A 15277-nucleotide genomic window follows, 5' to 3' on the forward strand; every position below is an offset into this window, starting at 1 on the left:
AAAACACCACCACCACACCACCATTCTCACACACACTCACTCACCCTACCCTCTGTGTGTTTTTAACTGCACTTCTTTTACTAGAAAAGAAAATAAAGATGTCCTTCTTGTAACTGTGTGTTTTTTCACACACTTGTTCAAACACACAACATTTTTGCCTTTTGTCTTGCAGTTTTGTTTTTATTGAAGATAATTGCAAAAAGAAAGATTTGAAAGAAGAAGGGTAATGATGACAACAATGGTGGTCTTCTGCATTTGATTCTGAAAAAATACTCATTTTTCAAGATTCTGTTCTTGGGTAAGTTTGAATGGTATATATACATACAGATATATGTTTATGTGTATATGTTATTTTGTATGATTTGTTGCATGATTTTAACATATGGGTTTGGTTAACAATGCAATCTTGATCTGTTTTTCAAGAATTGTTTAAAGAAATCTTGAAAATTATCACCATAGACACAAGGGTTTCATGAAGTTTTGAATTTAGATAATTTATAAAGATAACCCTTTAATTTCTCTTGGTTTTGTTTTGTTTTGGTGTAAGAATCAAGATTTTATGTTCAATTCATATGTAATTGTTTATTTGATTCATATGCACATGCTAATTTAGGGTTTTCTCTGTATGCTTCCTTAATTGAATAAAATTACAAATGAATTAAAATACATTTTTGAATAATTTCTCATATTATTATTATTATTATTTTATTTTATTTATTTTTTGTATGTTTATGCATGTTACTGATTATGTTTTATTTGTATAATGAAACCCTTCTTTTCTCCGGTATACATAATTGAATAAGTTCTCATATGGGTTTTTCTGTAAGTTTATGTATGTTAATGATTACAAATTATTGATATGATTAAACTGTTATTCATTCCTGAATTGGATAAAATTCATTTTTGAACAATTTCTCACATTGGTTTTCTGTATTATTAACTAGGTTAGTTACCCGTGTACTACACGGGTTGAATCATTTAAATTATATAAATAATAATTTTATAAAAAATAATAAAGAAAATCACGCATTACATTAAATAAGGGCAAAAATAAATACATCTATAATCCACAAACCTATAAACAAATATAAATCTCTAAAGATTTGTTGTATACTAACATTAGATTTCTTATTTGTAACTTTACTATGTGTATCTTATATTAGAAGTAATTCTACTCAGTCAAGTTATAGAAAAATAACACGTCCCAACTCTCAACTCCCAAGATTAATCAAACAAAAAGGAAATACCATGATTAATAGAATGAGGAACATGAAATTGTAGTTCTAACAGGCATCTTGGTTTGTATGAAGCTCAAGCATCAAATAGTCTACAAGCATACCATAAATCATATTGATGCAAAATCATGAATCACCAATACAACAATCTAAAATTCATTAAAAAAATAGTTATTGACGTGCCATACCCGCGTCTGCATATATAGTTCTTGTGATGATTCCTCCATCTATACTTGACCAATTTATAGCAGGTATAATAATTAATATAATCATTAAAATTATCATAAAACCCAAAATTTCAAATTAGTGTAACACGTTTATTTGTCTTACATTTAAAGTTGACACACTTATTACACTTCACCATTTTATGGCAGGTGTACAAACCCACCATTGCAAAATCTCCTATATGTCTCTCATGGTATCGTATTTTAAAATTATTAGTTGGACATTGATTGTTCAGAAACATTCACAAAGTTAGAGCATAAAGGCAATGAGCGTAATGCTTTAACACAACTTAAGAGGATGCGATAGGACTAATGAAGGTTAAAAGCTATTTCCGATCAGTTTGATATGACAACATTTAATCATATGAGGTTGTATCAGAATTCAATGCTTAAATCAAATACTCATTTTTTAAGGATCTAATAAATCATTTTCAAACCAGATGTAACAAAACTGAAGATTACTTATGTACCCTTCTTTAAGCATAAGCATAACTCGATGACGTATACAATAAAGAACGTGCAGGTCACATATTTGACATACAAATTATTTATAATGTTGCTGACAAAAAAAAAACATTTTGAGCAAAGTCCGCCTGACCCGTGCAAAAAGTTGTTTGTTTGACCTGAAGTTAATTTGACGCATTTAAATGTCACTAATCTCTACAAATATCATGAATGATTATTGTTGATAAGATGATTATTCACAAGGTAGTTAAGCTGTTACAGGAATCAATCACTATAGAGGATTGAGGAAGGTCATTTTCCACTCAAACTGTTACAGGAAATATCTCTGTAATTTAAAAATTAAAATTTAAAAAGAATATATATATTTGAAAATTGCTTGGATTGCAATAAATAATCTAAAATCTATAAACAAAACTTGTGTGAGTTTCAAACTGCAAACTGATCTAACCCTTTTAACCAACTTTTTTAATTTGACCAGTTTTAAATAGTACCACAATTGAATTGATAATAAGTGAATGGCCCGACATAGTAAGGGTGAAAATTTACAACAGGAATCTTATACGAGTTCGCCTTTGAGTTTTATGCGCCAACCCACAAGACAACCCGTTTAGCATCCTCAGGAAACAATCTAAGCAAATGAATAATGGATAAAACTTGCAAGGCAAATAATTGTTTTAAAGATGATAAAGTATGAGTAAGCTTTTAGTATAGTTATTATCTGCAAGACAACACAATTCTAAAATCTTATATATTTGTGATGATAACAGGGAAAGATATTGGAATGCAACCTCCAATGACATTATTGCTCAAATCTCTATGAAACATATCATCATTTTAAACCAAATTAATATTTAGAAACTCATGTTGTCATTCAAGTTGCTTTGTTGATCATCATTTTCTATATCCATATTCAAGTTCAAATCAATTTTTAATGAATGACCATAAGCTTTAATTGTTCCATTATACATGTAGCACTCAAATCAAGAATTTTGGAGACTACCTTATCTAATTCCTTGAATCCTAAGTCCTAAATTTATTTAAAAGAACCTCTGCAACAGTATCACTCAAATATATGTATTAATTCCGTGTTTAATGTATTAATATTATATACTTTAGTATCAAAAGTGTATAACAGTATATGAATGTAGTATTATTAGTACAAATATATAGTAATCAAGAATAGAGGTTAGGAACACAACAAAAATTTGAAAGTAGACTGTGATACTCAAAATTTTATTATGTATAAAGTATATATTGTAATCAAAGTAATTAATAATTTTTTTTGAACAACTAATTAAAAAAAAACATATTCGATTAGTTTGATTACAATATATAGTTTCTACATGACAATAAAAATTTTTTATTATTAGAGGCAAAAGGGGAGGAAAATAAAAGGTTGTTGTTCAAAGAATTAAATTTTGTTATGATTCAAAGCACTATTGTGTATGCTATAATCAATATCATCGTAAAAGAATAAAACCCAGAAACCCTAACAATATCACAATCAGCAGAGTAGAATCAGAGGAATGTTCACGAAAAGAAAGCGAGGAATAAGAAACGAATGAAAGATATAAATTTCAGATGAATCTTACCGTAAATCACCTCAAAATCGGATGAGGATGACCTGGAGATGGATTGAGAGAGGGTTTCTGATATGATAAGAATCGAAGAACGCCATTAGTAACATACAACGTCACCGACGGGGGGGACACATAGTTTGACGGCGATGAAGATGAAATTGGAAGTTTTGGACTGGTCGCCGGTGATTTTGAATTTGGGGAATGAAAGCTTAGGTAGCATGATGAATTTAATTTTTCGGATCTTGTCGGGTAAAAGGATCTTGGTGGGAGGCGGGATATTAAGAGCAAGAAGAGGCTAACAGCATGACACGTGGCATAAAAAAATGTTTATTTATTAAATAGTATAGATGATTATAAATTATTAATATGATTAACTGCTACATTGGGCAGGTGTCAAAATGGAAGCTTTTGAGGCCGCAAAAATTGTATACAACAGAATACTAGAAACCGAATCAGAAACTAACACCCGTAAAGTAATTGGTTACATATACTTATCAGACAATGCTGACAGAGAAATGATCCGACTCGCCTTTGGCCCGGATAATCTAATTCAAAACACAATACAAAAAGCCAAAACCGATCTAAATTTAGACCCAAAGCCTGTCCCTTTGCCCCCTATTTCACCAACACTTCAACCCGGGCCCGTTTTCCATCCCCATACCCTCTTTTCACCCACAATTTCATCACACTATCAAACTCAAAATCATTTCATAGGTTTGACCGATGAATTTGACTCTTTTAACCGAGAAATCACGAATTTTTCAGAAAATTGTTACTCCCCAGATGGCAATTTTAGTGTCAGAGGACGAAAAGACGGGTTCCCGTTAAAGATTTGCCATTATTTCAGTAAAGGGTACTGTAAACATGGCAGTAATTGTAAATTCTTTCATGAAAAGTCAACGTTTGACTATAATTCGACTGAGTTTCATGATGATCAAGCTGCGTTTTCGCCCGGGTCACTTGAAAGACTCGAGCTTGAAATAACTGAAATCTTGAAATCAAGAAGGGGTAATCCAATATCAATTGCTTATTTGCCTATGATTTATTATGAAAAATATGGTAGGACTTTGCAAGCTGAAGGGTATTTGACAGAAAGTCAAAGGCATGGTAAGGCAGGTTATAGTTTGACCAAGCTTCTTGCGCGTTTGAAGAATAGTATTCGGCTTATTGACAGGTCTGCTTGAATAGTTGAATCTTTATTTTGTTAATCTATTATACTTTTGTGATTTATTATTATTTTGAGTGAAATTTGTGTTTTTTTAAGTTGCAGACCTCATGGTCAACATTCAGTAGTTTTGGCTGATGATGTATCAAGATACATGGAAAACCGTTATGACCGTGGTTTTCCGAACCCAGGCCCGATTGTTAGCGGGTCAAAGCAAATTTATTTGACTTTTCCAGCCGAAAGCACGTTTACCGAAGATGACGTTGCCAATTACTTTAGGTAAGAACTTGTATATTGAGGTGAAAAAAATGGGCAGGTCAAACTGGTTTGGTGAGTGAATAGTGGGTCAAATGGGTGAGTTAGGTCGACCCGAAACAATATTTTTTCCAATAATTAAATTTTTATAAAGAATCATTGTGTCAAGCATGATTAAAAATTTATATCGTTTCAATAATAATCTAAAATTTTGAAAAGTAATATTCAAGAGGCTTTGTGTATTAAAAAGTACACCTTAAAAGACTGTTTATCTATTTGACTAAGCTAATTCTTTTTTGTGGTTGACCCCTTAGAGACGAAATAAATAACCATTCTATTAAGTATTGATTACAAAAGTATGTTATTTCAATAATAGCCTAATATTTTGAAAAATATATATTTTAGAGGCTCTATGCATTAAAAACTCACCTTTGGAGACTTCGAAACTGTTTGGCACTTTGACTTTGACCCATTAGAGATGAAACTTTAACGGTTTTTCATCATCATCGTACTCAGTAAATCTCACTAATAGCAAAGCTATAGTAGGGTCTGAGGAGAGTAAGATGTAGACAGCCTTACCTCTACCCCGTAGGAATAGAGAGGCTGCTTCCGGTGAGACCCCCGGCTCGATAGTAGTTTTGCATCAAGCCTTGGACATAAGGCACATAACACTCAACCACCGGGACACCGACCGATTGGTGCGTGTACCCTTGTCTTTCGGCTATCAACGCCACCATATGATGCCTGATTAACCTTCCGCCACTTTTAACGTTATTTTCACGAGATTAGTAAAATAACGTCAAAATTAGTGCAATTTCACTTTTGCCCATGCGAGGGTTAAACTTTAACGGTTTTTATTTAACTTTTTTCGTGGTTGTATTTGTAGTAACTTTGGCCCGGTTAATGATGTGAGAATTCCTTGCCAACAAAAACGGATGTTTGGATTTGTAACATTTCATAAATCTGAAACGGTGCAAATGGTTTTATCAAAAGGGAACCCGCATTATGTATGTGGGGCCCGTGTTCTTGTAAAACCGTACAGAGAAAAACTGAAACTATTTGACAGGTAACTGTTACACCTTATAAAGTTTCAATTGTTCTTCTTTAACTTTAAATGTAAATATAACTTTGTTTATTTAATTGTTATCTAGAAAACACTTAGAGAAGTTTGAGGCTCCAATGTGTTACCATTCACACCATGTGGATATGGATCATGATATTCAAGCTAGTAAGGCCTTCTATCTTTAAAGTTTCTAATATTTTGCATAATATAGCTAAATGCTGATTTTATCCTTTTGGGGATATACGCGGTTTTAGGGATAGAGCATTCTAGATTGTTTGGAAGACAAGTGGTAGAAGAACATGAAGTAGCGGCACAACTAGAGATGATGCGCCTTTCACAACTACCCCTGGCGCAAGGACCTCCATTTGTTGACTACACATATGATGATCAAAACCAAGGTAAGTGAACAACGATTTTATTATTACTCATCGTTTTTATTTAGTTTTGCGTGTTTATTTCCTTAAAAAAATTCTTTTATCATCTAGATCAAGCCCGTGATGACTCCAAGTTTCAAGAAGGGATCAGTTACAATGATCAAGAGAAGTATGATCTTTTATCTTACTGTCAGTATGCTACTTTTGTCTTAATTGTTGTTTATAATGAAATATTTAAAGTAATTTGGCCTGCTTTCTTTGTGTAGCGAAAGCAGTCAAGGTTTGAGTCTTCCGGATAGCCCTTTCGCGTGCAACAAAGGTTCTAACAAGCTAATGTGTTGAAGTAGCAATAAAAGCAAAGCTTTTAGAGTGATTAAGTGGGAGGTAAATAATAACAGAGAGAATGGAAGAAGGAAATGAAAAAAAGAAAAGACTAAATAGAAAGTGTAAGGAGGGTTTTATAGTTTTGATTTTTGGCAATCAATGCACAAAGGATAGTGTTGGTTGGTTACATGAAGTCTTGAAGAAGATTGGATGAAATTGAATTGTGTTTCTATTAATTCTAACTTCATTGGTAGATAAATATTAAGCACAAAAAAGAACTACTAATATAGATGCATTTAATTCCTTAATATTTTATGTATGGAATTTTTATCCCTTAATTATATATAAGATTCTGGTTTTGACATCATTTTTGTAAGATACTGTTATATGCGGATTATTTTCTTAAAATAGATTAAAATAGTAGGCTTAATATAAAAAAAATGGTTTTTAGGTATCTGATAATAAAACAAATGGTATTTAGGTGTCCAGCCATCTGAGATGGCTGGATTGGATTCATCTCTCCTAGTGGCATAAGCAATAATGTGTAAATAAATAGTGACTGGATTAGTCCTCTGAGATGATAAGATCCAATTTTATTCCCTTTATCACATGGTATTACAAGATGAGACCAACCATTTGAAATAGCTGGTTTGAAATTACATATCCAATCCTAGATTACTTCTTTGGGCTAAAACGTGGACTGTTGTTCCAAGATCAACCCTCCAATTACTACTTTTAATCTATTTCCAAACACCTTAGAGATCAACCCATCCATTACTACTTTATTACTAAACTTCCCATTGTTATAAAAGTGTGAATATTAATTTAACAATGTCCATGTTCACACATCCCCAACACATTTTCAAAAATAATAATAACCTATCATATAAAATTAATTAATTTAACCAATTCATTAAAAGCCAATTATAGTACTTAAACAAACCATGCGTCTAAATGCATGCAAAATAATTAACTGTACTACGTGTGGCGGTGTTGACCAAACTGAAGCTCGATTTTCCCTTGACCAGCGTTCCATTCATAGTCGACACTAAGCAAGAGATAGAACAAATCATTCCGGGCTAACTTCTAGTTAATCATCAAAATTTTCTCGAGCGGGATATGGACTGTACGATAGGGAAACGGTTCACCTGGGTTGTGTTCGGGGTTGAACAGCAGTCCATGCAAATCATGTTGTCAACTTAAAAAATAGTACACTCGTGACTTGCTATGATTGGAAATATAAGTTCAAACCAGCTATCTCAAATGGCTGGTCTCATCTTGTGCTGCCAGGTGACAAAGGAATAAAGTTGGATCTAGACATCTCAGATGGCTGATCCAGTCACCATGTATTTACACGTTGTTGCTTACGTGGATTGCCACCAGGAGAGAGGAATTCAATCCAGCCATCTGAGATGGCTGGACACCTAAATACTATTTGCTTCATTATCAAGTACCTAAAAACCATTTTTTTTATATTAAACCTACTATTTTAAGAAAAAAATCGTTATATGAGATAAAAAAAAAATTGTGTTAAAAACATTATGAGCTAAACCGGTATCATAGGTACTGCTTCTAGCATTATGATCCCTTATAATGTATGTGCTAAAACAATTAATACTTTAGAAAATAAATTTTGAATTCTACAACACAAAATAACAATTTATGTAGTGTTTGATACAATAAAATATCGTGCTTATTAATTTATTTAACCCATGTGGCACTTTGTTAATAATATAATTATTTAATAATTATGGTTACAAATTTAAGAGAGACATTGGTGTATGAGAAATTAGAGAAATGAGTTTGACTGTCTTGGTTAATGAGTGCCGCAGTCACAGAGGGATCAAAATGAACATTCCAAAGTTTCCTTAATTTACTGTATATAATATATATCGTTCGTGTTACATTGTTGTTTCTATTAGTTTTAATCATTTTATTGTTATTATAACTATTCAAATAAACAAACAAAAAAGGGAAAAGCACCCTTTGTAATAATGTTTTAAAAAACAAACCGGTATAGTGGTATGCAAATCAAACCAATATATCTTGTACATGCCAGGCTCGTTTTAAAACAACCAGTCGATTGGCAATTAGAGGATGGAACTGTCGGTTTTATGTGATTAGAATTGACCGTTGTGATGCTTATTACCTGATGACGTGGAAGCACGGATTATCTACAAGTTTTAATTTGTAGATTGCTTTTATCATTTATTGTTTAAAATCTACATTTGAATTATTGGATTATCTTTAATTATCTGTTTTCTTTGTTCTCTCTAAGGTTAGCTCTGTCATCCTCGAAGCTCTGATTGCTTTTATTGCATTCAAAAGCTACTTTCGCAAGTGAAAATCAGACTCTAAACACCTAGAGAATTGTTGGTTTCGTTGGTTGATTGTTTATAAATTTTATTTTTCAAGAAACCTTGGGGTTTTGAAGACCATTTGATTGCTTCAGTAACTCTCATCACTCTATCTTAAACTCACTTAAAAATTTAACTATTTTCTAAGATTATAGTGAACATTAATATACTCGGGTAAATAGTTTCAAGTAATAGATTAGGTATCACCTAATCCTATACGCGTCCAAAACTCATGAAAATTTCTAAAAGTGGTCTCATAGCCAAAACCTGAAAATTTAGGTATTCCATCATGGTTTTTTTTACCACCATAAGGAACCTGATTCATCATAAAACTGCTTTTGACAGTTTTATGTGTATCAATTAAAATTGTCTGGATTCAACCTTTCAAGAATCCATGAATTCTCACCAAAACTAATTTGAAAAACTTATGAAAAAAAGGTCAATTAATGACACAGGAGGAAGGAATGGACCACCATTACATTCCATACAACTAAGGTGTGGCTCTTCATCCTACCAATAGCCATTTTTTTCATAATATACACACCATTCAAAATCATAAACATATAAACCTCACAAAAATACCATGTTTAATACAATTTGTATTTTTTAAAAGGCCCACAAAATAAAGATGAGAATAAAGAATTGTTTTCATACATATATAGCTTAACATTACGTATCAAAACCAGAAAACTATATGAATGCCCCATTAACAATCCTATCTATATCTTTCTACTTGCATCTCATGACTTCAAGATTAACAAATAATAATGAATTATAACACATAGTTTGCGAGTTCATACGTATACAAATAATCACACCTGGGCTAGTACCAGTATTCCTTTGGTAAAAGATTTCCAATGTCTCACAGGGCTGAATTAGAAAAGATTTCATGTTAAAAAAATCATTTCTTGAAAATTGTATATTTAGTATTTTTCAAAAGGTTTCTTTGTTATAAAAATCAATGAAAGTATTTCCAACATAAAGATCATGATCAAAATATGCAGGGGATCTAACCCTTTTAATAAACAGGACGTGTTCGGGTTGACATGTTAGAACATGTAACTCGTATAAATGGGTCACACTTAGGTTGATATGTTTAATTAAATAAGTCGACGCCCCAACCTGTTTACGACCCCTTTAACCCATTTACCACAACCCACCAACCCGTTAACCACTTAATTACAATCAATTTACAACACATGTATCAAAATGAAAATGAATGTTGATATTTTATGTAAAAAGAAAACCTTTTACTTAGTTTAATTACATTTTTACACATTCAAGTATCAAAATATAAAAAGACATACTAACTACTGACCTTAAAAGCGTCATTTTGACAGCAATCTTGGTTCATCACTAATTGATTAACACGAGCTACAACTTAACTCAAACCTATTTAACAAAAACATATCACTACCTGCATCAACAGTAAAACAGGATCACAAAACCGTACAAAAAAACTAAATAAAATTCCACATAAAATATATATATATATATATATATATATATAAGATCAATTACCATTTACCAAAGTGCTATTCGATAACACATAAGCTATACTCTACTGAGAATAAAGTATCAAAATTTTTGGTGGGAAAAGCACGGGTCACGGTCTTTCATACTTTTTTGCTAAATCTTTGAGTAACAACCTTTGGCGGAAAGCTAAATATTTATCTAAACTAGTTCCCGCCCACTGTTGACAAAAACTTTCATCATTTGGAACGAATGAACTCAAAGGAAACGGTCCATTGGGGGCTTTTTTTAACGCGACCAAGAATTTATGGCGGGGACGGATTCTCTGGTCCAGGGATAAGCTTAGGTATGTTGGGTATTTGGTCAAAGATTTGACCTCGTTTTGAAGTTCGTTGACCAAATATAAGTATTTTGGCTTCAAGTTTCCCTCGAGAGAAAGTGAAAACACCTGCGTATTTGCCTAAACACATTAGAATAAAAAGTAATATAAACGAAACCAAATGAACACGAACGGAACACGTTTGTATTCTTTCGTTTGACTTTACCGAACAAATGATCGAACATGAACAAGTAAACGAAACGAGATTTCTTGTATGTTTGTGTTCTTGTTCGTTTATGTTTGTTTGTTAACTGTATAAACAAATGGTTCACGCACGTAAATGAACAAACATAACTAATCTAAAACTAGTTAAAAGTAATGTGAAAAACAATGTGATGGCCTTAAAAAGTTATTAAAAACAGACCAAGTACTAACGGGCCAAAAGTTTTTTAATGAATATACTAACAACGTAAATGAACTAACTTAAAACAAACGTAAACTAAGAAACATAAAAGAATTTAAATGAATGATTGTAAACGAACCTTTGCGAACATAAATGAACAAACAAGATGGGTTCGTTCGTTTAACTAATGAACAAAACTTTTTGGTTAATGTTTTGTTTAATTAAATGCACAAATCTGGTCTGACATTAAACATAGTCATTCAAATGAATATATTAACAAATGTAAATGAAATAACTTAAACAAGCTAAACTAACGAACATAAATGAATGTAAACGAACAAACACAAACGAATTTAAATGAACGAACAAACTCAAGTGGCGTACATGTCTGTTCGTTTAACTAGACGGACAAAATTTTTTGTTCATGTTCGTTCATTTATTACATAAACGAACTCCCTGCCAAATGGTTCACAGAACATTTGGTTTGTTTACAGGCTATATTTGTAGATTTACCTCTTTGACCAATAGTAACGAGTACAAAAACAAACACTAATCCTTATATTAATTAAAAAAAAACAAAATCACACCTGTGCGAGGCTAGTGGACACTTTCAATATATCCGAATTATGCATACCAATACTTCTTAGAAAATTAATTCTTGGTAATAAACCGTCTTCAATACTATAATGAAGAAGTTGAGGATGTTTTGTGACCATTTTTACAATGCTGTCCCTCGGTGCTCCAAGTTCTTTGGAAAGAAATCTATAGCGCGCATTCCAAGAATTATCAATCCGTTGAACCAAAATTTGCGGGCTCAACTGCACAACTTTACTCAAATCGCTCCGTTTAATACCAACTTCTTCAACTAAATACCTAACCGTAGGCTTTAACGAGTTTTCAACACTATATGAGAATATAGACGGCGTAGCAGTTATTATCTGCCCAATTCTTGAATCTTGAATGCCCAAACTGACCAAAAACGCCACGTGGGATTTGAGATTGCTTTCAACCGTGTATTGTAAGATTTGTGGTTGTCTCAAGAGTATTTTTTTTATATCTTTCGTTTTCACACCGACACTCATTAAGTAATCGAGTCTTTCTTTTGCAGCGGTAACGTTTATTTGAAGTGATGGCATGTGTCGTGAGTACATTTGTATAAAGTGGGAATCTTTAAGGCCGAATGTCGTGAGGTAGTCAAGCAATGGAAACCATTTTTCATCGACGTCTATTTCGTCTTGTAAACGCCTATATTTGTTCTTCGAAGATTTCCCTGTTTCCTGTTGGTAACTTGATAAATTAAACAACTTTTTTATACTAAACATAAATACACCGTGCAACAAAAGATCAGTAAAAACCAACCTTATCTAACTTGCCGTTTCTATTTCCATTGATCTTTTGTTTTCTACCCGTTCTCGAGTACATGCTACCTAAAGATTCAATTCAATATAGCAAACATAAATAGTATATTGTAACAAGATAGATAGTATTAAATTCTTAATAGTTTTTTAAATTACTTCTATTGATATTGCCATTGATTGTAGTTTGTGACCTGCGGTTGCGTTTATCATCGTCGTCATCATCAAAACCTGGTCCTGGATCCTGTATAAACATAAAAAAACAAAAGTCAAAGAAGATAGTGTTGACACCGAAGTTATTCTAATATATCTTAAAATTGTTCGCAATTACACAAGTAAAACCATGTGAATTTGACAGTCTAAAATTGCCATTGATAAACCCCAACTCACATCAGAGAGCCAATCATCAACAGCTGCTTCTTCTTCGTGTTCGTTATCGTAAGGTGAGAGCCTGTGGCCGAACCTAGACCTGCGATTGGACTTGAGGATTTTGGGGTTTGAATGCGATGACGATACAGAGAACCTGCTGCTATAGAATCCATCATGTGTGTAGTAGATTCTGATTGGGAAGAAGAGAGAATGAACAACGGAGGAAAGTGCCATTGATGGATAAGGTAAAACCCTAAACAGTTTGTTGTAAGGGAGTATCTGGTGGAATCATGTTGGCTGGCTTGCTGTCGTCTCTTCAATCACATATTCACTTGTTTAAACCCACATTGGTCAAACCTAATTTTGACTTGTTATAAACACCATGCTGTGTGAATAACGTTATACGATTCGTGTAAGCTTCGCTTATTGATATGCGTACGGAGGTGACAGTATGACAGCTTTTTGCAGTCTATATGAGCCGTATAGATATTCTAGCTCGTATAGAACCTATACGAGCCGTATAGGATTTATACGACTCATATAGACAGCATGTCAACCTGTACTTTGATCAGAGATTTATAATTATTTTATGATTTATACGAGCTAGAATATCTATACGACCCGTACAGCCCAGGTATAAGCTTTTCTTGTTCAAACCATGTAAGATTTTTGGGTTGCTTTATAATTCGTCACCCAACAACTTCTATTTCATTCATCATGTATTATAAGGCATTGAACTACTATAATTTTATAAAGACTGTATTTCAAAAGCTGAGTTAACACAAGTCAAAACATCTATATTAACAAACAAAATTATTTTTATAGCAGTTATATTTCAAAAGCTTAGATAACTCATACGGGTGTCAACCAAAATGGATTGCATGACCACATCTAAAAAGCCGTTACCCAGAAACGCTCATGTTGTTCATAGTATGAAGCAAAATATTTACTTTTAAATTACGTGTTTCTATTTTATAACCAACTCGGGTGTTATTTTTAATATTTCGTAATTTTAAAGTAATCTTAAAAAAAACGCTTATACGAGTCGTATAGCCCTATACGGTTCGTATATGGGCTATACGATACAAATAAATAAAAATTGACACTCTCTGACTAAATATGACTTGACTTTACATCTATACGAGTCGTATAGAGCCTACATGACTCATATAGGCTCTCTTGGTGTTTGAATAACCTCCATGGTGTATGTATAACCAAGCCTTGTTATAATTAATGTCTGTGACACCCCAAAAATACTCGGAACCCAGTAAATTAATTCGTACATTAAGAAATTCATAAATTTTATATTTTATGGGGAATATATGATTTATGGAGTGAAAAACATTTCCTAATATATTTTGTATCATTCCACTTGGAATGGGCATGCACAGTTTGTTTACACTGGCTTTTAGTTGACAAACACTTGGTGCAAATATTATTTAGTGGAAATCACATAATATTATCTATAGTGGCGGATCCAGAAAATTTTCTTGCAGTGGTCGGAAAATTTTTGTGTCAGTATTCAGTTGCTTATCGCTATATAAATTTTTCTTCGGTTCGGTTCGGTTGTACGGGTCAGGTCAAATCGGTATATAATTTCTTTTTCGACCCGCTTTAGTCGTTTAAGTCAGCTTAAATATGCCAGGTCATATAAAAAAAAAATAATCACATAACATATCATATTACCAAATAACAAAAAAAAATACAGGATACATCATTAATTATGCATAATTAAAATACAATATATTTATAGTTGTTTTCTATGAGTTTTTATTTTTTGGTATCTAATCATAAAATCATTCGTTCGATATTCATATATTAAGAAAATATAAAAGCAAAACAAATGCTTATTAAAAGTTAATTAATCATATACGAAATAAATGAGCAAGTAACATGTTGACTTTTATTATATATTAGGTTATAACTTATAAGTAAACTAACTTAGAAATAAATAAATGTTTTGTTAACATTATCTTTATATTCACATGTCCTATTAAATTTTGGTAAATAACGAGATGTGAAAGAGAGTAAGTAAAGACCCATTACATCCTTAAAATATTAAATTAGGCAATCTTCTTTATTTTCTTCTTTAACTACAACATGAGAATACTTCTTTGTGTTAGTTGCCGGAATATATGGTTGGTTTACTCTTTAATTTTCATCTCAAGTTCTTCTGTTGGTGGTCGTTCTCAAATCCACAGGGGTCGGTGTCAAATTTTCATAAGGGTCGACCGGAATTTTAACACATATATACCACTAAATTTTTTTTCTCACAGGGGTCAGCCGACCCCCCTATCCCTAATGTGGCTACGCCAC

General features: G+C 32.3%; 2 protein-coding genes across 2 annotated transcripts; one reads left to right on the plus strand and one right to left on the minus strand.

Moving 5' to 3' along the window:
- Window positions 1-202: 202 nt before the first annotated feature.
- LOC143620431 (zinc finger CCCH domain-containing protein 18-like) lies at window positions 203-6958 on the plus strand. Its single transcript, XM_077092136.1, has 8 exons — window positions 203-298; window positions 3895-4678; window positions 4775-4948; window positions 5811-5990; window positions 6076-6152; window positions 6242-6385; window positions 6473-6530; window positions 6628-6958. Exons 2-8 carry the CDS (start codon window positions 3903-3905, stop codon window positions 6701-6703), a joined length of 1485 nt encoding a protein of 494 aa, XP_076948251.1. The 5' UTR covers window positions 203-298; window positions 3895-3902; the 3' UTR covers window positions 6704-6958.
- A 3608-nt stretch (window positions 6959-10566) lies between these two features.
- LOC143620476 (transcription termination factor MTERF9, chloroplastic-like) lies at window positions 10567-13195 on the minus strand. Its single transcript, XM_077092169.1, has 5 exons — window positions 12935-13195; window positions 12752-12836; window positions 12597-12664; window positions 11825-12514; window positions 10567-10963 (listed from the first exon to the last, which is right to left on the minus strand). Exons 1-5 carry the CDS (start codon window positions 13193-13195, stop codon window positions 10649-10651), a joined length of 1419 nt encoding a protein of 472 aa, XP_076948284.1. The 3' UTR covers window positions 10567-10648.
- Window positions 13196-15277: the final 2082 nt, after the last annotated feature.

This window comes from Bidens hawaiensis, unplaced genomic scaffold (assembly GCF_021521415.1).
Source record: "Bidens hawaiensis isolate Kalapana, Puna unplaced genomic scaffold, B.hawaiensis_p1.1 tig00002572_1, whole genome shotgun sequence".
NCBI classification, from domain to species: Eukaryota; Viridiplantae; Streptophyta; class Magnoliopsida; order Asterales; family Asteraceae; genus Bidens; species Bidens hawaiensis.

Excerpts from the sequence above, each read along its gene's own strand:
- LOC143620431 (XM_077092136.1), top strand. The coding sequence starts at position 3,903 with ATGGAAGCTTTTGAGGCCGCAAAAATTGTATACAACAGAATACTAGAA. Across the intron at positions 4,679-4,774 it reads AGTATTCGGCTTATTGACAG|ACCTCATGGTCAACATTCAG; the intron begins GTCTGCTTGAAT and ends TTTAAGTTGCAG. Across the intron at positions 5,991-6,075 it reads AAACTGAAACTATTTGACAG|AAAACACTTAGAGAAGTTTG; the intron begins GTAACTGTTACA and ends ATTGTTATCTAG.
- LOC143620476 (XM_077092169.1), bottom strand. The coding sequence starts at position 13,195 with ATGGCACTTTCCTCCGTTGTTCATTCTCTCTTCTTCCCAATCAGAATC. Across the intron at positions 12,837-12,934 it reads TAGACTGTCAAATTCACATG|GATCCAGGACCAGGTTTTGA; the intron begins GTTTTACTTGTG and ends ATGTTTATACAG. Across the intron at positions 10,964-11,824 it reads TGTCCACTAGCCTCGCACAG|GTGTTTTCACTTTCTCTCGA; the intron begins GTGTGATTTTGT and ends GCAAATACGCAG.